The sequence below is a fragment of the Chaetodon trifascialis genome, chromosome 23 (assembly GCF_039877785.1).
Source record: "Chaetodon trifascialis isolate fChaTrf1 chromosome 23, fChaTrf1.hap1, whole genome shotgun sequence".
Lineage (NCBI taxonomy): Eukaryota > Metazoa > Chordata > Actinopteri > Chaetodontiformes > Chaetodontidae > Chaetodon > Chaetodon trifascialis.
In genome coordinates, this window is record NC_092078.1 from 1,980,271 (window position 1) to 2,005,231 (window position 24,961).

The 24,961-nt window shown below is 45.5% G+C and overlaps 2 protein-coding genes across 3 annotated transcripts; one reads left to right on the forward strand and one right to left on the reverse strand.

Moving 5' to 3' along the window:
• Positions 1 to 2,336: 2,336 nt before the first annotated feature.
• On the reverse strand, positions 2,337 to 12,884 carry tec (tec protein tyrosine kinase). Of its 2 annotated transcripts, none has more exons than XM_070992861.1 (18): positions 12,712 to 12,884; positions 10,987 to 11,190; positions 10,274 to 10,378; positions 9,542 to 9,623; positions 8,445 to 8,573; positions 7,405 to 7,457; positions 7,008 to 7,231; positions 6,644 to 6,709; positions 6,457 to 6,511; positions 6,119 to 6,201; positions 5,614 to 5,747; positions 5,160 to 5,234; positions 4,714 to 4,885; positions 4,028 to 4,244; positions 3,754 to 3,818; positions 3,558 to 3,676; positions 3,245 to 3,402; positions 2,337 to 2,963 (listed from the first exon to the last, which is right to left on the reverse strand). In XM_070992861.1, exons 2-18 carry the CDS (start codon positions 11,122 to 11,124, stop codon positions 2,880 to 2,882), a joined length of 1,959 nt encoding a protein of 652 aa, XP_070848962.1. In that variant the 5' UTR covers positions 11,125 to 11,190; positions 12,712 to 12,884; the 3' UTR covers positions 2,337 to 2,879. The 2 variants fall into 2 exon arrangements, with proteins under 2 accessions (XP_070848962.1, XP_070848963.1); XM_070992862.1 differs by having other exon boundaries at positions 2,338 to 2,963; positions 7,008 to 7,228; positions 12,712 to 12,802.
• A 2,231-nt stretch (positions 12,885 to 15,115) lies between these two features.
• On the forward strand, positions 15,116 to 24,674 carry txk (TXK tyrosine kinase). Its single transcript, XM_070992867.1, has 16 exons — positions 15,116 to 15,347; positions 19,174 to 19,225; positions 19,968 to 20,049; positions 20,217 to 20,348; positions 20,446 to 20,510; positions 20,992 to 21,051; positions 21,149 to 21,203; positions 21,309 to 21,388; positions 21,476 to 21,600; positions 21,777 to 21,851; positions 22,074 to 22,245; positions 22,363 to 22,579; positions 22,975 to 23,039; positions 23,443 to 23,561; positions 23,770 to 23,927; positions 24,569 to 24,674. The coding sequence occupies exons 1-16, from the start codon at positions 15,335 to 15,337 to the stop codon at positions 24,638 to 24,640; spliced, it is 1,542 nt and encodes a 513-aa protein (XP_070848968.1). The 5' UTR covers positions 15,116 to 15,334; the 3' UTR covers positions 24,641 to 24,674.
• The last annotated feature ends 287 nt before the right edge of the window (positions 24,675 to 24,961 follow it).

Genomic DNA, 24,961 nt, shown 5'->3' on the forward strand with positions numbered 1-24,961 from the left:
TGGTCAGTACACGTTTTCCTGGCAAAGTACTACAAACAATAATCCACTGGCTGACGGTGAAAGTACAACTGCTGTGTCCTGCTGACTTCTGACTGCACTGTGTGTGTGTGTGTGTGTGTGTGTGTGTGTGTGTGTGTGTGTGTGTGTGTGTGTGTGTGTGTGTGTTTTCACTTCTGATCCATGACGTCTCACCACTCCTTCAACATTAGCTGAGCTGTTTATGCACGGCTGCACACACACAAACACCCCTCTGCATCTGACACTGTGGCCACACACACACACACACACACACACACACACACACACACACACACACACACACACACACACACACACACACTGTCCTGTTTCCATCACTTCAGAGGACATTACATTGACTTACATTAATTTCCTTGAGACTATAACTTTGTTTTGGTTTTTCTATTTGCAGTATTACTGTAGTAGTTGTAGTATTATTGATGATGTCGTGTGTTTGGAGCTGCAGTAAGAGCGATACTTGACTTAGCACTGTGTGGAAGCCAGTTCCAGATCAGAAGTTAAGCTACTGTTAGCGTCTCTGTTCAGCCAGTCTAAACCATGATAGCATCGCTAAACACATCGGCTCGTCTCACTCTCTCTTTGTGGAACGTTAAAAGATTAAAACAGAAGCAAGTTTTTCAAACGGCCTAACAGGGTTGTACTTGTATCATTAAGGAATTCTTTTGCTCAGCAGCGGCTGGCCCATAGGGGGCGCTTGGGCTCCGCCCCACCAGCTGTGGAGGGGAAAAACACCTTTTGCATTTTTTTTTAATCAATGTCAGTTTTACTTAAGTGTGTGTGTGTGTGTGTGTGTGTGTGTGTGTGTGTGTGTGTGTGTGTGTGTGTGTGTGTGTGTGTGTGTGCCTATATGCAATTTAAATAATTTGAACAACATTTCCACCAACTGACACAGTTTCAACAGTGAATTTCCACTGACAGACAGCGTATCATTCTCTCATGGGGCGATCGGCAAAGCGCCCCTGACCTCCAGCTAAATAGCCAATCCGGTTATGGCTGCTAGAGAAAAATGATGAATAATTGGCCTATCAACGTCGCCAAATTTAACGCCTGTGGGGCACTGGAAATGTAGCCCCAACTGCTACGTAAAATACGTGAAGGTTTAGGATTGCTAGAGCTACGTGAGGAGCCAGCGATTTTTTTTCGTAGTGCGACTCCCAGACTCTGTCCTACGGGGGAAAAAAAACGGCGACGAGGAAGAGAGATGATGGCGATGGCGGTAAGAACCCGAGGTCAAGAGCAGCTTCCACCAAATTTGATGAAGTCGTTATTAATGTACCGTTTTGCAAGACGGACGACGGAGGAAAAACTTCTCGTTAAGGAGCTGGGACCCAACAAGCCTGAAATCGACATTTCCCAGCAAACTAAGGAGAAAGATAAACTGTACAAACAGAGTTTTTGTCGGAGCTGGTTCAACCGGAAGACGTGGCTGGCAGGTTGTGGTGCAGCCGATGCACTTTTCTGTTTCCCCTGTATCCTCTTCAGAAGTGACAAATGTGATTCGACTTGGACAAAGACTGGACTAACTGACTTAAAGCACCTCTCCGAACGGATCAAGAAACATGAGAGATCCAAAGTTTACATGGAAAACTACGTAAAGCTAGCTGTGTTCGGAAAGATTAGCATAGCAACGCAGCTAGATGATGGGCGCCACATTGCTGTAAGAAGGCACAATGAAGAGGTAGATAAAAACTAATATTTTACCTATGTGATAGCATAAAGTCTATTATAGCTGTAAACTGTTACTTTTTCTGTGAAACTGTAAACTGTGAAATTAAATTATTATTGTGGAACTGTCGTCATTTTCTGGCTGTTCATTTGAATGCTTATGCTAGATTAGGCAGGGAAATCTGTTGGCACACCAGCCACCACTGCTTTTACTGTAAAACCTGGACTAACTAACTGTACACTGCAACACCTGACAAAGTGCTGGTTATTTACATGAATCATCAACCGGTGAGGATGCTAACGTTTGGACCTGTTTGCTTTAGCCTCGGTCTTTTAGCTTGTTATCATGTGCTGTATGTAGTCATGAAGTGCGTAGTTAAGAGTCAGCCGGAAACATTAAAAAGTCAGCTAGGCATTTTAAACCTACTCAGCTAGCTTCATGAGCGAGCTAGCTACAGCTGCCTTTTCAACCAGCCACATCGTTACTGACTGGAAACGAGAAGCCTGGTTTGTCTGAAATTAAGGAGCCTTTCTTTCTCAGAAACTGTCAAAACATCAAAAACTACTGTGAATTTCGATGGTAAATCTCGATATAAGTGATTATCTTTAACGTGGAGCCGCAGGAACACAAATATAATCACACAGTACTTTTAATATTGATGTGCAGGCTGTGATGAAAATGACATGAAAACAGATTTTCACTGCAGTTGAATTTGTCCGACACTGGATTAAAACACAAACAGAAAGAAAGGTAAGCAGAACAACTGATGTGTCCATCACAGGAGCGTTACGTGTTTTCTACATCGCCGTCAGTCGGCGTCTCTTTCGTACCGTCGTCCTGAAACTGATCCAGCAGCAGTTTGTGTTGTGAACGCAGCTTCAGTTTTTTCCGCTGTCAGTCCGGCTGCCAGTTCGGGTTGTGAGCTGTACTGGCTGCTTGATGTGATAAAGAAATGTGATTGGTAGATGAGCGGACTGCAGTTGCCATGATTGGTCCCTGCTCTCTATCTGGTTGGTCAGTTCCAAACGCCATCAATGTCCCCCATGTTGTTTTTTTCTCTTGTCCTGCAAATAAGTCAATAACAACCATAACACCCTGAAGAATGGCAGCTTGCCATGGAGTCAACATGGCCACAGATGGCGTGACTGGTGGAAGCAGCTGATTGGTCAGTTGATCAGTTTGGGGGAGGGGTGTCACCCTCCAGGCTGTTGGAGATCATCGTGCAGAGCTGAGAGAAGGATGGACGCTCCTCTGGTCTCTGAAACAGAGGACAAGTGACTTCAGACGTAAATATTTCGGGCTGTCCCTGAACATGACATTCATCTGAGGTTCGCTTGACTTTAGCTCTCTATGAACGCCGTCACCACCGCGTTTGTTCAAACCGGACACTGAAATGAACGCTGAAAGAACGAATGAAAGAATGCGGGTTTAGAAAATAAGAATTGTGTTGTTGAAAGAGGAAGTCGAGGAGGCGAACAGCACCTCACACAGTATGTTTAGAATAAAGCCAAAACCGCAGAGGGTTCTCACAGTTCCTACCTCGTGCCAACAGAGATTCATGATGTCATAGATGGCAGGCGTGGCCATTTTGGGCCTGTAGAGGCGGAGACCCTTGGTTACCAAGGTAACAACCTCGTGGTTCTGACTCTGTTCAAACGGCATCCGGCCCTCGGTGAAAACCTCCCACATCAACACACCTGCATCCCCACAAACACAGAGGTTTAATAAATACTGTTCAAACAGTGAAATAGCCCAAAAAAAGGTGATTTTTTTTTTGCACTTGATTTTCCTTGATTTGATTGATCCTTGACTTGATTTTTCTGATGGTCTGTCGGTGTTAAAGGGAGCCTACCGTAGGACCACACGTCTGACTTGCTGCTGTATTTGCAGAAGTTAAAGACTTCCGGAGGCGACCACTTCACAGGAAACTTTGCACCTGATGAGCTGGTGTACTGGTCGTCCAACACGTACCTACACATCAACATTTTAGCATGACAAAGAGCAACCTGCTGGCCCCAGAGAAAAGAGCAACGTCATTCAGTTCGTACCTGGCCATGCCGAAGTCGGACACCTTGACCACCAAAGAGTCATTGACCAGACAGTTTCTGGCCGCCTGCAGAAAAGATGAAGGAGGGAAGAGAGAAACAGGAATGAAGGGAAAGGAATGGAAGTATTCACTCAGCTTGGTTTGCGTTTTTTTTAGCCATGCTAGCAGCATCCGTGTGTCGGACTGCCTCCAATCGCGTGCATTGCAAGTAAAACTCAGGATTGCATTTGACCAACAGCGACAGAATCCAGAAAGTCAAAGTAAGCTGCAGTTACCAGATCTCTGTGGATGAAGCCGTTAGTCTCCAGGTGCTCCATGCCCTCGCCGACGTCCAGGCAGATACTCAGTAAGGACCCCAGGCTGAAGCTGCCCCTCCGCTGCCTGAGGAAGTTCAGCAGGCAGCCGTGCTCCATGAACTCTGTGACGATGTAAATGGGCTTCTGCTGGCTGCAAACCCCGTACAGCTGCACCAGCTTAGGGTGGGACAGTTTCCTGGACAAGAAAACAAATGACAGATCAGTTTTAATCAACAGCCGTGTCCACCGTCCACGAAATGTCCTGTCTACCAACTACTTGAACTTGGTGTTACAAACTGAGGTGTTCCTCAGCATCCCGTCCAGCTTCTGTGTCCAACATCTACTGTGGTTTATACTCGATTTGACAATGTTTGTTTTCTGTAATAAAACTCTTCCAGCTTGAAATCAGGAGCACAGAGTGTAGACGACAGTTATCAGTCATCTATCACTTTCAACCGTCTGCTGGACTCGAAACATGACGTCATAATTCAATTACAGGCCGCCGTAGTTCAGAGATCAGGATTACTGTTCACGTTGTAGTTCCTGCTATTCTCCAGCAGAGAGCAGCAGAGGTCAAACACAGATCTGGAATTCCTGTCTTTTTTATTATCTTTTCCTCTTCCATCTCCATTCCCTGATGTTCATAAGCCCCTCCCCCTGCTTACATCATGACCTTGGCCTCCTCGATGAAGTCTTCCTCGTACATGGCTCCCTCTCTGATGGCCTTGATGGCCACTTTGTGCTGAGCCCTCCACTTGCCGAGCCTCACCTGGCCGTACTGACCGCTGCCCAGCTCCTTCATGAAGGTCAGCTCGCTGGGGTTGATCTCCCACTTCTCTGGAAGGACAGTGAACAGAGAGGGGAGTTAGGAAGAAACATGTTTTTGCCTCCACCATCCATCAAACTACAGTTAACCTCCATAACAGCTGACTGAATAGCTGACCCTTGACCTTTTAGATAGACAATGTCATCACTTCATCATTTCAGCCTGAGACATTTGTGTGAAGCTTTGTCTGAATTAGTGAATGAATTCTTGAAACTGGAAGCGTGACGTCCTCAGCCATCGCTGGCGTGGAGGCGTAACGGCGAGCAGAGCTCTGTCGGGTCTCACCGTAGCTGAAGCCGGCGGTGGACGGAGCAGACTTGTCCTGTTTCCCTACAGGGTACCTCAACCTGGCAACCAGACCTGACAGACAGACAGACAGACAGACAGACAGACAGACAGACGGTTATTGATTTTCACAGTCCGTTTGGTTTTCCAGTCACGTTTGGTGTAATTTTGCAAAACTAGCGACTTTCCCATCATCCTCCGCTGGGGTTTGTGTTTAGGGCTAATTAGCAAATGTTAGCATGCTAACAAGCTAAGCAAAGATGGTGGACATGTTAAACACCACGCCTGATAATATGTTGGCAGTGTCATTATGAGCATGCTAACACTAGCATTAGCTCAAAGAACACAGAGCTGCTACATGGCTGCAGACTTCCGCTAACATCTCGATAGCGACGAGGCTAGTTTGAAGCGCACAGGTCTGAGCAGATGCAGCAGACACTGGTGTGTTGTTCACCTGCTGCGTTGTGTTTGTGGTACTCGATCAGATCAGGGATGGAGTCGAACAAGTGTTTCTCAGCCAGGTAAAACTGCAGAGGTGAGCCTTGTGTCTGCTTGATGTGGTAATGTTTTATAGCTGCGCCTCCGTCCCTACAAACAACAACAACAACAACAACAACAACAACTTCTGTTCATTTCTGGACGGTATGAACACAAACAAACAGTATGAAACAAATCAGGTCTGCAGAGTCTATTGAGCATTAATACTGACTTCTCACATCATTCTGCACATACAGCTGCACATAACGACACACTGACACAAACAAATGCAGCCAGTTTCAAGAACCCATTATATTGTCAATAAAAACAATAAAAACCTGCCAGTAAGAGAAACCTATTAAAACTGAAAGTGTAAAAATCATCAGTGGGAACGTGAACTATCCATGATTTGTAGTTTGGAAAGTAGAGCTGCTCGTTTCAGCTCATCGTAGTGTCGTAAAAGACGTCCTCAGTGTCTTTACCCTGCAGCAGACTTGGCGTACAGAGACACTGTGTAGGTCCCTGCAGTGCTGGAGTCTCTGACGATGAAGGCTCCTTCTTTGTCCTGCAGGGGGCGACACAGAGACAAACTGAGCTTTTACATCCCGTTTTCATTTCAGAGACTTTCTAAGTTTCGAGCTTGTTTTCTCTCATTGGATCACAAAATCGAACATCTGATACAGTATTTGAGTGTGTTTTATGTCTAACAGAGACTCGACCTGATGGGTAGAGTGTGTCCAATGGCAAGTAGAGAGACAAAAGGAGGACAGAGAGAGGACAGAGCAGCGAAGAGGTAATGATGAATAGAAGAGATGCTCACCTCCTTCCTCAGCAACTCCTCGGCCTTGTTCCTGTTTACTTGTTTACTATACCAACTAGAACAAACAAACACATTTTCATTTTGATGAGCTGAATCCAAACTGAACACAGAACTCACGTCACCAATCTGTGAGCAGAACACGTGAAAAATAAAAAGTCGACGGCTGACAAATGATTAAGAAACTCACACAAACTCCACCAGGTTTCCATATTTCTTCTCCATCACGTAGTTACTTGGGATGTAGCCTTCCTCGCTGTGAGACACAAACGCACAAGGAACAAAATCAATAATAATTAAACCGAGAGGAGCTACGACAACGCTCAGCCGAGTCCAGTCCACCAGTCCAGGGTCTGCAAAGGAACCCTGCAGAGGGTCTTTAAACTGCTCTGCTCATTAATCCAGACAAACATGCACTCTGAAGTAATGCTAACACGCTAACAGCAACGATGCTAACATGCAGATGTTCAGCAGGAACTGTCTTCTCTGGACTGAGGACACGACATGTTGATGACTGTGATGGAAATCAGAGGACATGATGGACGCACACTGACCCGTACTCGTTTCGCGCCTTGTACCAGTTCAAGTCACACTTCTCCAGGATGACGTACTCGCCTCCTTTGACCAGACTCAGGTCGTGCGGCTCGGCGCCCGGGAAGTCATACAGCGCCACCACCACCTCCTCCTCTTCGTCATCATCATCATCGTCATCGTCATCTCCATCGTCGTCGTCATCATCATCAGTAGCCGGAGGAATCGGAGGAGGAGGCCGCCGCTGCTGGACGAGGAAGAATGAGAAAATGCTTGGAGGTGGTCGACATGTTAATCAGTTAATCATAAGTGTGTGTGTGTGTGTGTGTGTGTGTGTGTGTGTGTGTGTGTGTGTGTGTGTGTGTGTGTGTGTGTGTGTGTGTGTGTGTGTGTGTGTGTGTGTGTGTGTGTGTGTTTTACCCTCTCGTTCTTATGTCCCTCTCCAGGAATCGGAGGCAAAGGTTTTCTGGAAACTAGAAAAGAGGAACAGAAAGTTTGAACATTTGCTTGTTTCAGTCTGCTGTTTGGTCACTGTGACCTCTGACCTTTGACCTCTCTTCCTTATCTTGTGATGTTGGTGAAGCTTATCGTAGTGTTGCAGCAGTCGCAGGTCAGTCTGAGTGAATCAGCTAACGGCTTGACTTTAACTTGACTTCCTGTTTTTCTTCTTCGCTTGGTGAATCAAGTGTTTCAGGTTCTACACTGTAAAAAATATCCACACTCAAGGACCAACACCTAGTATTTAAACATCAGTGAAGGATCACTCTGCTGTTTTTACATGTTCTGTTGTATTTAATACAAACCAAGAAACTCTATATTACTGCTGATGAAGTACATTTACCCAAATACTTCCACTGCTGTCCTGTACTTTGTGTACATTACAGGTTTGATGTGCTGTACTTCAGTATTTCCACAGGGTACTTTTGTTTCTGTCACTTTTCTGGTTTGAGACTGAAACACATTTATCTGATAGCTGGAATATCTGCTTACTTACTATAAATGGTATTAGTACTGCAGTCTATATTTTCTAAATTGTTTCATTCTTGAGTTTACTGAGGTACTGGAGGTGTAACTGTTCAAACATACACAAACTAGTCAGGCTTCAGCTCTATCAGGCCCCCTAAAACACTCTTTAAACATTAATGCATTTATAATTTAGAGCCACAATGTAACTGCACCCAAATTACTACAAAAAGTACCTGAAGTGCTCTTGACACTGTGTGTACTTCCATACTGTCAGTGTGAAGCTTAAGGACCAAAGCTAGGAGCTAAAAAAGGCTAAAAAGCACTGCAGGCAGGTGAAGTTTGGTAGTATTTTTACAGTATTATGACACCGTAGTATTGATTCTTCACTGTTCTGAATTCTTGTAATACTTGGAGCGCTAACCATGGTAGAATTCCTGTAAAGTGCTCAGTGACGCCGTGCGGCGGTCGAGCGCTGTGGGTCGTGTGTTTCTTACTGTCTCCAAAGAGGTTGTACTCCAAGCAGCCTGGAGCCTGTTTTTCCGCCTGGCGACAGCAGAGCCACGATCCTTCCTGCCAGAACTGAGGGTGGAACTTGGCCAGGACCGTCGGGTTGTCTTTGATCTCTGCGGACAGACATGAGTCGAGGTCACGCGTGAACAGGAATCTGTATTCTGGAATAACAGTTTCCCCGAGATCCAGCAACTTTTTGATGAGTCGTCATTTGTCAAATCAAATCAAATCAAATCAAATCAAACTTTATTTATATAGTTTATTTATATTTGTGTGGCTCACGTGAAAGAAAGCTGATGTATTTCCACGTTGAACACACAAAAAGATTACAATACTTAAATACTTTTTCACGTAAATACTTTAAAGTAGAGAATTCTGAGATTGAGATTTCTGCATTTGCAAATGTTATGAGAGCCGAGAGAGTGAACCAAACAGCAAGAGTGACGGCTGGAAAACCAAAACACTGAGCTGAAAGATGCTAAAATGTTAGCTTTAGGTTCAAGCTTGAGCCTTTTGGAGGACTCATAGAACTGTTGAACCTCGAGCTGGACTGAGATGGACGAAAGCCGGTTTCTCATTTGTAACCGGCGGCTGTTAATCTTAATCAGCTTTAGCTAGTAAGTTGTTTGCATTTTGTCAAACTGGCACCATTAGCAGAGCTGAATTAGCTCCTGTTTGTGGTGTATTCATGGACGTACAGACAATTATCAAAGAATCGCTTTAATACTGAAGAAAACCTAAAAACATGAAGATTTTAAGGCAAGTTCTGCAGTTAGTGTGTTTGCTGATTTCAGAGATAACGAATGAATGAGTCCTCACAGAGTTTAAGTCTCACCTGTCTCAACACCACGTCTCAGGTGAAATGTCACAAACAGAGGGGATGCATGGGAACTTTGTCGAGCAGTGGAAACAGCAGGGGCTGCTGGGAGCTTTGGCCCGTGTGTGAATACCAGTTTCAGACGTGTGGTTTAAAGTGTCAAAACCTCTTTGCTCAGAGTTCAGATCAGAAACTGTGGGTGTGGTGCGTCACGTGTACACCTGTGCAGGCCGTCTTCTTCCACAGAGCAGAACAGACACTCACCCTCTTTGAGGCTCTGGACCCACACACTCCTGCTGTCGTGACTCGGGGCGAATATGTAGAGGGTGTTGGTGTCGTACACCACCTGTACACAAACACACAGGGGAGCGTGGAAAGAGGTGAGGATGGTGTGTAAAGAGCAGCAAAGATACCGGCAGCGTTTCACCGTTTAAAGACGCTCTGTGCTGGTTTAACGTCTATGAGATCACAGCACATCGTCATCAAAAACATCAATTAATCCATCAGAAATAAAGACAAAACACACCTCTTCTTCCTGCAGAACTTTCTGCAGAAGAAGTTTTCTTCAGTCTCAAAGTGATTCAGTGATCCTTGTCTGTTCGACCATGAGCGCAGGAACAGGAGCTGCTTTTAATTGATTCAGCTAACTAATTGAATCCAAGGCAACATTATACATCCTGTAAACATTGCCCAGTGCAATGTCCGATGCCCCTTTGAAAACTCTGATCCAGATCATCTAAACCACTTTTTTTGGAGGTAAAACTGAAAAATCCGATATAATCTACACAACTACGGAAAGTCCAGTGGGTCAAATTTACTGCCCACCTTTTTGTTTTCTATTCCAAATAAGTTTGTGGACTTTCTTGACCTCTTTTAATGATCATAACCAATTAACATAAAGGCCAAATCTACAGAATAAAAGACTCCAGTGGTATTAAACCAGAATATCCTGCTGAGCAGCTTCACATGAGTGCAGTACATTAGCTGTATTTGTACCTGAAAGGGGTATTTGTTCTGGCAGGGGATGATTCCTCCTCCATTCTTGACGATCTCTGCACACCTGATGCGGCTCAGCTCGATCGAGCCTCTCCTGCACTTCTTCTGTGGACGGAAACAACATGTTTTATTTCTTTTTGCCGTTTTCGTGAACGTTTTGTCCTGAAGCAGAGTTCGCTGCAGTTTATCAGATCAGAGGTGGTTTTGATAAGAAACCTAGAACAAACTGAGATTTCGTTCAGCCGTGGATGTGACCTGATTATCGCTGTGATAACAGACTTGTGGGTGTCGTGCTCTTATTGTGAAAATTGAATGAAAAACACTGTCATAAACTAAAACGACGTTTTTTTACTTACTTAAACTTAAACTTTGTGTTTTGCTTCTGAATCTGTGATGGAAGCTGGTTAGCTTTGCCTAAAGAACAAGACCTGTCCAAAGGTGACAAAGTCCACCTACCAGCACCTCTAAAGCTTATTGATGTTTGTTTCATTAATACAACAACTGAAGTCTAAAAATGACAAGATGTGGTTTCACTGCGGTTATGTGTCGCAGTGGCTTCCACACAGAGCCCAGCCAGCTGTTTTCCACTGTTTCTTTATGCTAAGCTAACTGACTGTGGCTTCATATTTAACAGACAGGCATGAAGGGTTCATAAATAACAGCTAACCCTGAACTGAAAGGTAAAGAAGAAGAGCTGGTGAGACAAAGCCGACCTCCGCTCGTCCATCGTAGTATGTCAGTCTGCTCTTTGTGAGGACAAACAGTCTCTCTTTGTAGTTCAGTGGCGACGTTCTCTTCTTCTGCTGCGAACGCTTGATGAGCGTCTCCTCCAACAGCAGCTCTGCACTCATCCTGGCCCCGCCCACGGCCTCAGCCCATTGGTGGATGTGGTCAGAACGAGGCGGGCTGGAGCTGAGCTGAGGAGAGACGCGCAGGTTTTCATTCATTCATTCATTCATTCGTTCATCAGCTCTTTGGAGTCTTTCAGCACGTTTTTGGCTGTCTGGCTCAAAACGTTATTGTTGTGCTTCACTCACGAGGCTCTCATGATCATCCTGTTTGCAGCGCGGTCGTCCTGTGAGAACCACGTATCTCCAAAAAGTCTGACAAGCTCAGAAAAACAGGTTGTTTTCAGCTTTCTGACGAAGCTTTTTCAGCTGATCCAAGAGGCTTTTTAAAGAGTTTATTTAGCTGAAGAAGACATGAAGGAACTCTTCATCCTTCAGTTCAGCACTAACACTCAACGCATCTGGAGGTACGAGGTTTTCACGGTAACTAAAGCTGTCAGACGAATGTAATGGAGTACAAAGTACAATGTGAAGCCTGCGTCAGATGCAGAGGGTCACTCACTGGTCTTATATAATACGAACTGACAAATGCATTATTCTGTGAGGTTATAGGTTTCAAATACATGTACGACTGAATACTGCGTACAAATACTACAACAATCTACAACTGGTTCATCAGAACGAAGAATAAATAAAACACGAATATCTGGATTTTAGTATTGATACAATTCTGAGGTACTTTGAGTATTTCCTATTTCAGTACTCCATTACATTTTGAAAGCCAGTGTTGTACTTTTACTCCATTGCACTTATTTGATTTGTGCAGTTAGTTTACAGATTCAGATGTTTAATTGAAAATATAATTTCTGGTGTCTTTTGGATGAAACTACCCTTCAGTACATGAAGTCGGTGAAATTAGCTTCAGCTGCAACATTCAAGTGATGAACACATTAATTACGATCCAGAGATGTGACGTATATTACTGTGAAAGTACTTCTACGTCTTGATTCTTCGAGCATGTTTGCTGTTAGCATTTCCATACTTTCACTGAAGGTTTCAATGCAGCACTCCTGTGGCGCAGTACTTCTACACTGTTCACTGCAACTTTTACTACAGTGAACCCTCGGAGTACTTCTTCCAGCGCTGCAGAGCACAGACTCATTGGCATTTTAGCGTGTCGTCCGTGTTTCCGACAGAACGTGAACGCAGCAGAAGGAAGCGAAAAGACATGCGCGCGCTACCTGCGTCCCGCGCACCTGTTCTCAGGTGAATCGGCTTCATTTCAGCGTGATTGACGTGACAAACATACATATTTATCACATGAAACACAGGAGGGTTCATTAAATACGTGATTATTGAATCTCACGGTGTCTGTGAGACACTTTGTCCCACTTCAAGTTGTTTTGTCTCCTCTTCTGTCCCTGTGAAGTACATTCCAGCAGTATTACTTCAGTAACTTGTACTTTGTCTGTCTTCTGTCTGTCTGTCGTGTAAAAGGTGGTGTTGTACAGAAGCTGCAGTCAGTAAAGCTGCAGCAGTTTGTCTCTGTGCGGTCAAGCCTGACGCTCCGCGACTTCCTCACGCGGCGCCGCGGCGCAGTTAAAGCGGCAGAAAAAAAGAGAAATAAAGTCAGAGAAGTGTTTGTCTCACCTTCAGTCTCCGTGTCCCTGTCTGCCTTCAGTCCAGCGCGTCTGTCCCCCATGACACTGCGACTGAGAAAAGAGGGATTCAGGAAGTGAGGAGAGGGAGGCGGTCACACACACACAGCCAGCCCACACACACACACACACACACACACACACACACACACACACACACACACACACACACACACACACACACACACACACACAAACATGCGCGCACACAGTGCGGGCAAACCTGTAGGGGAGGAAGTGCGCGCGTGTGTGACAGAGGGAGGTCAGTGATGTTTGAGATCATTTGACTGTCAAATCATTCACAGAGCTGAGTGGAAAAATATTGAATATGTGCAGCTGCAACATCAAACTGTGTGTGTGTGTGTGTGTGTGTGTGTGTGTGTGTGTGTGTGTGTGTGGGAGGGTGAGGACATGTTTGTACATACACACAAACACTTGAAGACAGAGGGGACAGACAGGTCAAATTTGGAAAGTGAGCACATTTGAGGGTTCAGGTGTGTGTGTGTGGGGGGGGGGGAGACACTGAAAGTGAGAGTGTCCTCTGAAACCTTCGAGTTCAGTCACACTCAGCTGATCTGCGGCGGGAGTCCAGATCAGAGCCGGAGCCTTTCAGCCGTTTCAGCTCGAATCCAAAGCGGCCGAGCTGGGCGTCGCCTACAGTCGACCTCCTGCTCGGATCGCCTCTTTAACGCCGGCCAGCAGCTGCTTTTCACTTCTTTTCTTAGAAAATCTGCTAGCAGAGACTTGAAACTTCCTGCGGGGACACAGTTCATCACTCTGATGCATCACTGTTAGTATTTTTAGAAGCAGCAGCAGCAGCGGAGGTGCTGTTGGTAAAAGTAAAATTAGTGATAGTAGGAAGAATTGACATGCAGCTAATTGAAGCCAACCCTGATACAAACAGCCGAAATCAGCTGGTGTTGTGCGCCCGTGTGAGGGAGGGAAATCTTATTCAACATGTTGTGACATCTTAGGATGACAGTTTGGATCCATTCACCACGGCCGGTGAAGTAAACCAAAACATTTCCCCATGAATATGGACCCTGTGTTCTCGTCATATCTGATGCTTCCTCCATACGTCAAGGAATGTCTCGTTGACAGCGATTTTCTGAGAGAAGAGTGAAGTATTTGAGACATCTTTCTAACTTTTTGCACGCAGCCACCTCCACCTCCACAAGCTGGCCTGGTTTTGGAAGGATTTGGCGTCAGAGGCTCCTGTGCAGTGCATTGTGGTACATGTAGGCACTGACGCCTGTCACGCCTGCTCCGTCAGTATAACAAGCCTAAGAATTTATTGCTTTATCGTCCACATTCACCATCGGACGCGACCTGAAATGTGGTTAAATTCCTAAAGATTCCGAACAGTCGCAGGAATTAGCTCTGACTTTGGCTAACAGTTTCAACGTGATACTGTAGCTACTAACGTTAGCTAAAGATAATCCAAAGCACTCTGGTTATAGGCTAAAACTAACGTTTTCACCTCCTGTAGCCAATCCAAAAAGGTAGGCTAGGACAACCCTGGAGCCTCCAGGCCGTGTACGACCCACGAGACCGCTTAACCCACCCACGAGGCAAATCATAATTACAAAAAATAGCTAATAGCTAACAACTAAGCAGCTAAAACCTCATCCAGAAGGAGAATTAGTGAAGAAGAGCCTTGTTGCTGCTGGGGAGTTGTTAGCGCTGGACACGGTCAAACTCAGCCATCGCCACTGTCTCTGATTTGTCCCTCATGGTGGACCTAACCAAGAACCTCTCCGAGCTGAACCTCGCAGTCTTCATCTGGCCTCCATCATCATGCCTGCTAAACATTAGCATGTTAGCACTGTCACTGTGAGCATGTTAGCATGCTGATGTTAGCCTTTAGCGCAGAGCACCGCAGCCTCACAGTGCTGCCGTGGTTATGGTGATAAAGATCTAACGAGGTACGAAACAGGAGTTCATTTTTGTATTATGACTTGAAGTGTGTGTGTGTGTGTGTGTGTGTGTGTGTGTGTGTGTGTGTGTGTGCGCATGCATGTGAGAATGAGTGTTCTTCCTGGAGTTATTCACAGAGACGGATGCTTTGTGGTTTCGTTTTACGTCATTCTTTCATTTCCTCTCCATCTCTTTGTCTTCATCTCTCTCTGAACACTGAACGTATGAACAATTGAATGTTTTCAAATCAAACTTTATCGGCGTGGCTGAAGCAGACAAAGACAGACGTGGTATAATATCTGTCTTCTTCTTTCTGCCCTTGTCCTCTCTCGTCTTCTCTCCTTCACCTCTCTTTGTCACCTTTTCTACTTCCTCCACCCACCTGCCTCTCTCTCTCTCTCTCTCTCTCTCTCTCTCTCTCTCTCTCTCTCTCTCTCTCTCTCTCTTTCTCTCTCTCCTTTTCTTCATCTCTCTCCTTTTGTCTCCGTCGATCAACTCTTTTAAGGTTTCCTAACCTGTGGCATCATATCGGCCTCGTCAACACAGCTGATCACAGAGAACTTATTGCTGACCATAAAAACTTGAGCTCAAGACGAAAAGCTGGAGGCACAGCAGTGATAGAAGAAGAGGAGGAGGAGGGGGAGGAGGAGGGAGAAAGAGAAGACGAGGAAGAAGAGGAGACGTAAAGACAAACAATCATGATTCACGCAAGTAAGTACCTTCAGCTACTGTACAGAATGAGCAGATTAAACTGGTTTTGACAAACACATCAAGCTTTTGTGGAGAAAGTCGTGACACGAAACACAAACGTTCTTCCTTTTGAAGCAGCGGCAGGATACAGCAGACGAAAACTAAGCATCAATTCAACAAGCCGACGCTTTGAGCATGACGTGAGAAACGTGAACTTCAGCCCAGTTTATCTGTGAAAAGTGGGAATAAACTGCTGAGTGCACCGAGTCAACAGAGAAAACATTCACAGTGGAGATGAGACAAAATCAGCAGTCAGATGAACCTCGGTCCGTTAAAATGTCAACATGTGCAGTGTACGTCTGTCAGAGAGATTTATAAGGAGGTGAAGTAAACAGTGGTTACATCAGTGTGAGTGAAAGGCTGCCTGCTGGTTCACATCCTCAGAAAACTCATTATTTCCCTTAAATTTACTGTCAATTCAGCAACTAAATCTGCAGCTAAAACCACAAAGATCAGGAAAATTAGACCAGTACGAGATTCAGCAGTGACGGTTTGCTTTGAGTCGTCATTCAGGATGAAACGACAACAACAACAACAACAACAACAACAACAACAACAACAACAGACGTTTGGTATCGTTTTAACGTGACGTGCAGAGAGGTGGAATGAGGCTGAGAGCTCCAGAGAAGCACCTGTCCTCACCTCTGATCTGCTGACTGCGTAGAAACAGTTAGCGCTTTCACTTCTGTTTGTCTCACTGGCACAAAGGGACAGTGACCCAGACAGGAAGTCTGAAGTGTCCCTTTAAAGCCAAACAGCCTCTTTCAGAGCCGCTTTGCATTAATTTTAGTCCATTTTTGTCATGTTTTAGTCAGAGTTTAGCATCTGCTTACTTAAAAATCTGAGTGACAGTCTACATCCATGCTAGCAGCTCTGTCAGGCTGTACTGTACTTAGACACTTAGCTAATTGCTAATGCTACCATGGCAGTATGCTCATAATGACTGCTAGCATGGCAAATATAGCATTGTTTGTTTTTTTTTGTTAGCATGCTAACATTTGCGTACTTCGCATGTTGAATACAAAGTACAGCTGAGGCTGAACGTCCTTAGTTCAGCAGAAATTTGTTCATATAAAAATTTCAACAAATTCAAACTCTGACCTGACGAAAAGTTTAAGGATCACCAAAGTTATGACGACTCGTCCTGAGAGGATCATGGCATCGAGTTTCAATCCAATACATCCAGTAGCTGTTGAGACATTTGTGTCCCTCGAGCTGCTAGCGTGGCTGAAAAGGAAATATGTTTGAGGAAGTAAGTACACATCTATTAGTTTAAGGGAGATGTCTTCAAATTGTGAGGCATGCTGACCCTATAGCCCTAACCCTATAACCTTATAACCCTCACCCTATAGCACTGACCCTAACTCAGGGGCTAAATTGTGGGGGCGGGATGACTGCCCTTCTCTGCCTCTAACTGGCTAGTACATGTTGCCTTCATTGGTTAGGTTTGGCCATGAGGAGTGATGATTGGTTAGGGTTAGGTTAAGAAAAAACGGGCAAGCCAATCAGCGCCTGAAGAAGGTGGGTCGTTCCTTCGCCGTTGTCAGATTCATAAATTTGCATCCAGGGTGTAGAGAGAAGACACAGATTGAATTCCTTCCTCCAAGTCTTTGCTCCGTCAAACCTGAACACACAGACATAGCGTTAGGCTCAGTGTGAGTTCCACTTCCTGAAGATGTCTATGTGTCCATTTCAAACGTGGACGTCTACATTTAGCAAACAGAGTAAAAAAGATGCTTCTTTTAACTCCAAACTTGCCTGAGAGACATCGGGTTTTCAAGTTCAAGGTTTTTTTTAAAGATATTTTTGAGTTTTTTTCACAAATATATGGTACAAGTGTAGAACGTTGACAGGAAGTTTGTAAAATACAAAATCAAGTTCGGTCGAGAAGGATAATCCTGTCCATGCACAATCGGGAGAAAATAAGAACAACACATGACAAAAAACGTTATCTAACCCACCCAGCCCACCCGTCATCACCAAGCCAGACTTTTACACAAAAGGATCAGCAGGACAAATAGACCAATTGTTCTTCATTCCTGGAGTGATACAGGTAACAGCTGGAAGTCAGGTTTTATATATATAATATAACCCATGGTTTATAAGTCATCTGTAGCTTTAACTGCAGAACGAGAGGTGTTCATACATGCTTTTATCTCCTCTCTCAGTGTCGACTTTAACACACTCTTATCTCACTCTGTACATCTGCACTCGAGCGTCTGCAGGCCGCAATTCTGACGAGTCAACGGGTCAGGCGACGCTGTCGCATCAGCCCTAACCTCAGATCTCTGCGCCGGCTGCTCGTTGCATGTCAGAGTTAGAAATTCTCACCCTTACTGGTCAAATACGCTAAATGTGCTGGCAGTCCCACATGTTCACCTCAAGGCCACCGTAGTGATGGAGCATCGAGGCCGTTGCTGCTGCCTAAACGCTGCCTGAAGCCCCTCCTGTAAAACTAAAGCCTTACCTGTCATTGAATGCTGTATGAGGACCTTTTAAAGCACGCTGTGCATCGTACACCAACTGTTTTACATGAACATTAATCTGCAGACTCCGGAAAGTGGAACATCTCCCTCTGATGCAGCATGAAATTTAAGTAAAGTACCTTCAAGTCAACCTCTGGAGGTTCACTTATCTCACTCCCCAAGTTCAAACCATGAAATCCTGTTTTGGATTTCCTTGTGTCCGTATCGCAGTTTGATACAGATTCAGTGTGAAGAAGTTTATACGTTTGTCTTCATTTGTCCAAAAACCCAAAGTTTTTAATCTGCCTGAGGAGGAAGGAACTTCTGGGTTAGAAAAGCACCAGAGGAAGTGTGTTGACGGGATGTCGGTTCACCACAAACCACCAGAGGAGTTCATCGCTCCTCATGGCATCGACGACGCTCCGGAGGGGGCGCTTTTATTTTGGAAGTCACCTTTGAATCACATGACCCTTAGTGGCTTGCCGAGTGTGTGTGTGTGTGTGTGTGTGTGTGTGTGTGTGTGTGTGTGTGTGTGTGTGTGTGTGTGTGTGTGTGTGTGTGTGTGTGTGTGTGTTTTCTTCACCACCATCTGACTCAGACACACAAAGAGAAACAGGAAAATATGCAGCACACAGACGCACACAGTTGGTGAGAAAATGACCCGCACACACCTGTCTACATTCGCCCACACACACACACACACACACACACACACACACACACACACACACACACACACTCTCTGAAAGAAAGAGTGTTAGTTCTGTAGAAAAGGAAACTACACTTCCTGACAAAGACCTCCTACTCGAAGCCACAAAGAGAGCTCAACTAAAACAAAACTCAGAAGCAATAAGACTGAGAGCGATCAAACTGTTTAACTCCATCAGCCCTGCCTTTATTGATCCTGTCAATCAATACATCAATAACAACGTTAGCATCACGCCGGGTCGTAACCTGTTGTCACATGTAGTCACAACAACGTGAGCGTCAAAGTTTGTCGCCCCGTTCAAAGCTGTTATTTATCATTTCTGATGCTTTAGTGACCTTTGACCTTCATGAAATAGTAAAACCGGAGTTTCGTTAATGAGTTCATCAATTTTTTGATTAATACTTTTTTTTTTTCACACTTTTGTCCATAAAATGTCAAAAATGACACCAAAGGTCGCCCAGAGCTCGTTCTTTCTGATGAAAGGTTGCTTCGCCCTGAAAAGACGATCAATGAGGATGAAGAGTGTCAAAGTTTCACTGATGTTTCTGTTTTTTTGCTGTTTTACCGTGAAGCAGACACTGTGTTAACACGTCTTCATCATGCTAACTTCCAGATCACTCCATCCACTCGGTGTTCTGCTGCTGCTGCTGCGCCGTGCAGACCAGGTACGATCTGTTTCAGAGGCTCCGGTGACGACAACCAACTTTCCCTCAGCAGCTCTGTTATTTCCCTGAAAAATAATCTGTTTTAAATGACACGTTAAACCGGTTCAGCACAACATGTGAGGCTCATTCACTTCCATTCAAATCCAAACAGCAAAGCCATTCAGTTTTGATTCAGTGGATTCGGTTTCTCAGGAGTTTGAAGTTGAGCCAAAATGAGTCAGTCAGCGAGGTTTTTACATTAAAGAGCTAACGTTAGCACTGAGCCACACCTCAACCACACACGTGAGTGAGCAGTTTTTTTTGTTATTTCATGCAAATTCAGGGTGAAGTTACTCATCTGTGAGGCTGCACCTGCTGTGAGCTAATGTTGGCGTGCTCAGTGTTTTAGTTAAGGGTGTTAGCATGCTAACGTTTGCTAATCAGCACTGAACAGCATGTACAGCTGAGGCTGATGGGAATGCCGTTACTTTCGGAGGAATTTGATCATAAATTAATGAACAAATGAAGATTTTGACCTGCTGTTGGCGTCTCACTGGCAGAATAACTTCCGTAGCTGTTAGCATAGCTAAAACACTCAGAGCAGGCATCACAGCCTGGATGATCTGTCTGCAGCAGTGTCATGACAAATGTTTTCCAAGTGTCCTTAAAATGAAAATGGAAGGAAATCACAGAGATCTCAGATGTTAGTTATTATTCAGGCCGAATGTGTGACGGCAAATATGTATTGATCGATCAATTTCAGGGAGTTCAGCGCCCGCATGGAGCTGGAGGGAAACACCTCCCTGTGTTTCCAGAGCCGGCGATACCCAGGCCAAGCCCGCCGGGTAAGAGTGTGTGTGTGTGTGTGTGTGTGTGTGTGTGTGTGTGTGTGTGTGTGTGTGTGTGTGTGTGTGTGTGTGTGTGTGTGTGTGTGTGTGTGTGTGTGTGTGTGTGTGTGTGTGTGTGTGTGTGTGTGTGTGTGTTATTCATTTTGTTATTTTCTCTCTCTCAGGTCGAGAGGTCGAGGAGGAAGCTCCCCCTCCCCCCTCCTGAGCATGAGGATGGTGATGGTGAGGGGTTGCTAAGTGTTGTCGCCATGTATGACTTCAAAGCGAAGGAGGACACTGACCTCACACTCAAACAGGTGCTCGCTCACACACACACACACACACACACACACACACACACACACACACGCAGCAGCAGCAGATGTGTGATGACGCAGTGTGTGGTGTCCACAGGGGGAAGAGTACATCATCCTCCACAAACAGGACCAGCTGTGGTGGCGAGCGCAGGACAAACACGGGTCGGTCAAATTCAAAATATTCAATACGAAACAACACAAATGTATTTTTTCTGTTTGTCGACGGACTGCAGCGGACACGGGTTCAGGTTTGTCTTCTCAAACGTAACTAATGAAATGTCTCAGGTATTGGATGAGTTACCATGAAACATGGTTCAGACATTCATGTTCCCCTCAGCATGAACTGTTTGTCCTCTGGCGCCACCATCAGGTCAGCTCAGTCTCAGCTGGACTTTGTGTTTAGTGTAATCAGCCAAAGCTAGCATGCTCACGAGGTAAACTAAGATGATGCCCATGGTAATCATTATACCTGCTTAACGTCCGCATGTTAGCATAGCTCAAAACGCTGCTCTTCCTAAACAGGCGTGAATGTCAGATTTTCAGTTTTGGAAAGTTACAGAAGTAGTCGCACAAAAACTCCAAATTCCAGCGTAGGAAAGGTCGGGGTGGTCGTTCATGTCGCCTCTCTGCTTGTTTCTGTCAGGAATAAAGGCTTCATCCCCAGCAACTACGTGACAGAGAAGAACAGGATCGAGGCGAACCCGTGAGTTTCGTACACGTCTTATTCTTTTTATCAAACACATCAACTGTGATGTTCAATGATCAAACAGTTAAACTTTGGCTTGTTCTCCTGCCTGCAGGTGGTACTGCAAGAACGTCACCAGGACAGAAGCTGAGCAGCTGCTGAGACAGGAGGTACCTGTCTGTCTGTCCACCTGTCTGTCCACCTGTCTGTCACTCTGCTTCAGTCATCAGCCGAATCTTACGTAGATCCGCTGAAGTCTTTCTGGTGGTTTTCAGGACAAAGAGGGCGGGTTCGTGGTGCGAGAGTCCAGTCAGAAGGGAGTCTACACCGTCTCCGTCTACACCAAAACATTAAGGTGATTCATGTCACACCTGAGGACACAGGTGATCGACTCTTACCTGCAAACTGAACTTCTCACTTCTCTGCTTGTGTACGTCTGCAGTGCTAACGGGGACATCAGGCATTACCAGATCAAAATAAGTGACACTGGACAGTTTTTCTTGGCTGAGAAACACACCTTCAAGTCCATACCTGATGTCATACACTACCATGAGCACAACGCAGCAGGTACATCCAATCCCACGCTCTGTGCAGGCGACGATGGAGACGACTGAGCTGCACGCTTCATTTGATGAGGTTTGGTGTGTGTGTGTGTGTGTGTGTGTGTGTGTGTGTGTGTGTGTGTGTGTGTGTGTGTGTGTGTGTGTGTGTGTGTGTGTGTGTGTGTGTGTGTGTGTGTGTAGGTCTGGTGACCAGGTTGCGGTATGCAGTGGGGCCAATGGGAAGGTGTACACCTGCCACGTCAGGATTCAGCTCAGGTGAGTAAATAAACACACACAAACAGACATTTAGTTGAAGCTGCGTTATGTCACTTCACGAGGTGACGCACACGTCTTGAATTAAGTTATTTTCTCATGACACACGAGCGGACAAATAAAGAAAAAGTCATTGCAGACCTAACTTGTGTTTCTCCTCCCTCTGTTTGTACTGTGTCTCTCTTCCTCCTGCCCCTCCTCCTCCTCTCTGCGTCCCTCCCATAGAGACGTGGGAGATCAACCCCAGCGAGCTGACCTTCATGAAGGAGCTGGGCAGCGGTCAGTTCGGTCTGGTGAAGCTCGGCAAGTGGAGAGCTCAGCAGAGAGTCGCCATCAAGGCCATCAGGGAGGGAGCCATGTACGAGGAGGACTTCATCGAGGAGGCCAAGGTCATGATGTAAGGAGGAGGGAGGCGAGACGGGAGGATACGAGTAGACAGAGAGGAAGGAGGGAGCACAGAAGCTTCCTTGTTGTCGACACGAGAAAGTGAAACTGTGTTTGTTGCGTCTCCCAGGAGGCTTTGCCACCCGAAACTGGTTCAGCTGTACGGCGTTTGCTTGCAGCAGCGCCCCCTGCTGATCGTGGCCGAGTTCATGGAGAACGGCTGCCTGCTGAACTTCCTGCGGCAGAGGGGGCGGGGCCTGACGGAGGCGTGGCTTCTGTCCATGTGCCAGGACGTCTGTGAGGGGATGGAGTACCTGGAGGCGCATAGTTTCATCCACAGAGACCTGGTGGGTCTGTTTTCAGCCGTGCGACGATGCTTTTTACAGCTCATCCAACAATTTCTTCAACCCACGCAGAAACACTTCATCCGTCAGTGAATCTTTTGACATCTTACCACAAAACATGCTAGCTGCTAGCTGTTGCTACAGCTAATTTACCCCCTTTTTCCTGTTTCCTGGAGTTAAACTAAATTTTCATGCTCCAACACCTCAAGAATTAAGCTTGATATACTACCGGAATGTAGTCCTGCTAAAAGCTAACTAGCCTAGCTTAGCAGAGCTGTTTCTGCAGCCCTGTGGAAACCACCTTTAAATCAAATGTCTAAGTGTGTATATTTAAGGATTATTTATGTAATTCTGTGTACTTTTCATCTGTCTAAAGTTTCTGGTTTTCTCTTTTCCAGGCGGCCAGGAACTGTCTGGTTAATGAGCACAACGTGGTGAAGGTCAGCGACTTTGGGATGACCAGGTACACGCCACCGACTTTCAAGCTTCAAAGGAACAGTTCGACATTTTGGGAAGAGAGAGCGGAAATTTTCATATATCTGTCGCAGCCAGCAGCTGGTTAGCTTAGCTTAGCTTAGCATAGCTTATCTTATTTTATAAATAATCTGCAACACATCACCCTGCAAAACTGCAAATTGTAGGTCTTAAATTTTGTTTTTGAACAGACTGAAAAAGCAAGTTACAGATACATTAACAGATCCAGGCTAGCTGTTTCCCCTTGTTCTCAGTCTTTGGACTAAGCTAAGCTAACTGGCAGCTGGGTTTTATATTTAAGGGAGATATTTAAGGTCAGTATTGACCTTCTCAAATAAACAAAGCTGTGCTCCTGCTGCTCTGTTCTTTTGACTCCATGTTCACGTTGGCAGGTACGTTCTAGACAACCAGTACACCAGTTCTAGTGGTGCTAAGTTCCCAGTGAAGTGGTCTCCGCCTGAAGTTCTCCACTACAGCAAATACAGCAGCAAGTCCGACATCTGGTCGTTCGGTGAGGATCCACAGACTCACTGCACCACCGGCTCGTTCCCACCAGCAATTCTTGTGTATTATACAGTAAAAAATTCAGAAATCACCTTTGGGGCAGCAAATCCGGGTTTCTTTTTGGACAGACTTCAATAGAGTCTGAGAAACAGATTCAACAGGAACAAATGAAAATAGATCAAATATATGGATGTGTGTTTGTGTTGCGTGTGCAGGTGTGGTGATGTGGGAGATCTACTCGGACGGTCGCACTCCGTTTGAAAACTGCACCAACCTGGACGTGGTTAACGACATCACCAGAGGAGTGCGGCTGTACCGGCCGCACCGCGCCTCGCAGCCGCTGTACGCCATCATGTACCGCTGCTGGCACGAGGTACTCACTGAGACGCCACTCATGCATTCACTCATTCATTCATTCACTCATTCATTCATTCAGTGAGGACATATCAGGGATGTAACCGAACTCAGCTGAGCCAAGTTTTCCTCTTCCTCAGTGCTCCTGGAGCTTTCAGCCACGTTTTCCTCTTTTGTTGAACAGCTCATCATGTGATCATGTGTCTCTGAGTCCATGTGTTCATCTCCTTCATCCAATCATGTGCTCACACTGTGGTGAACCTCGCTCCATCCTGAGTTGTGGGATGAGGGAAAAGGCTGATCTGAACACAAACACACGGACATGTCGGTGTGTCCGTTGCTAGCTAGCTTACAGCTAACACAGCTGAAGAAAGATTCACTTTGTCTGGAGAAAATGGCTGAAAGTTCCAGAAACATCACTTAAAGGTTCTGATGAGAACCTTAAAGCAGAAACGGAGCTGATCCAGTTTAACCAGTTCAGTTCAATCTCTGTCCTGAATGCAGCTTTGTCCTGTTGTACTTCATTCTGATGATGATCACACATTGTGTTCAACATGGCATCACATCTTCTTCATCCTCTTTTTTTCCTCCCCTTCACCTCAAACCCTCCTGGTCTCCTCCTGTTCATCCGCTCTTCTTCGGTGGTGGTTGGCGGTGCAGAGGCCTGATGGACGGCCGTCTTTCTCAGAACTGCTGGAGGAAATCAGAAAACTGGCAGAAAATTCAGATTAACACACAGATTATGTTGCTGATTTTCAAACTGTTTCGTTATCATTGATGTACACTCACTGTAAATAACTATTTTTTCATTAAAACCTTTTCTAGTAACCTTTTAGATGTGTTTCTGGTCTGTAAATGTGGTGGAAGAAATCTATTTTAAACACATGTAATACAACTCTGCAGCATCACAAACTGCAGCCTCTGAAAGTACCGTCAATTGTGCAGTACATCAGCCGTGGCAGCAGGTGGCGGTAGAGGAGCTGTGGAGGCCAGAAAGTGAAGCAGATGTGTCCCAACACTTTGTCCTCACAGCATTAAACCAATACAATACAA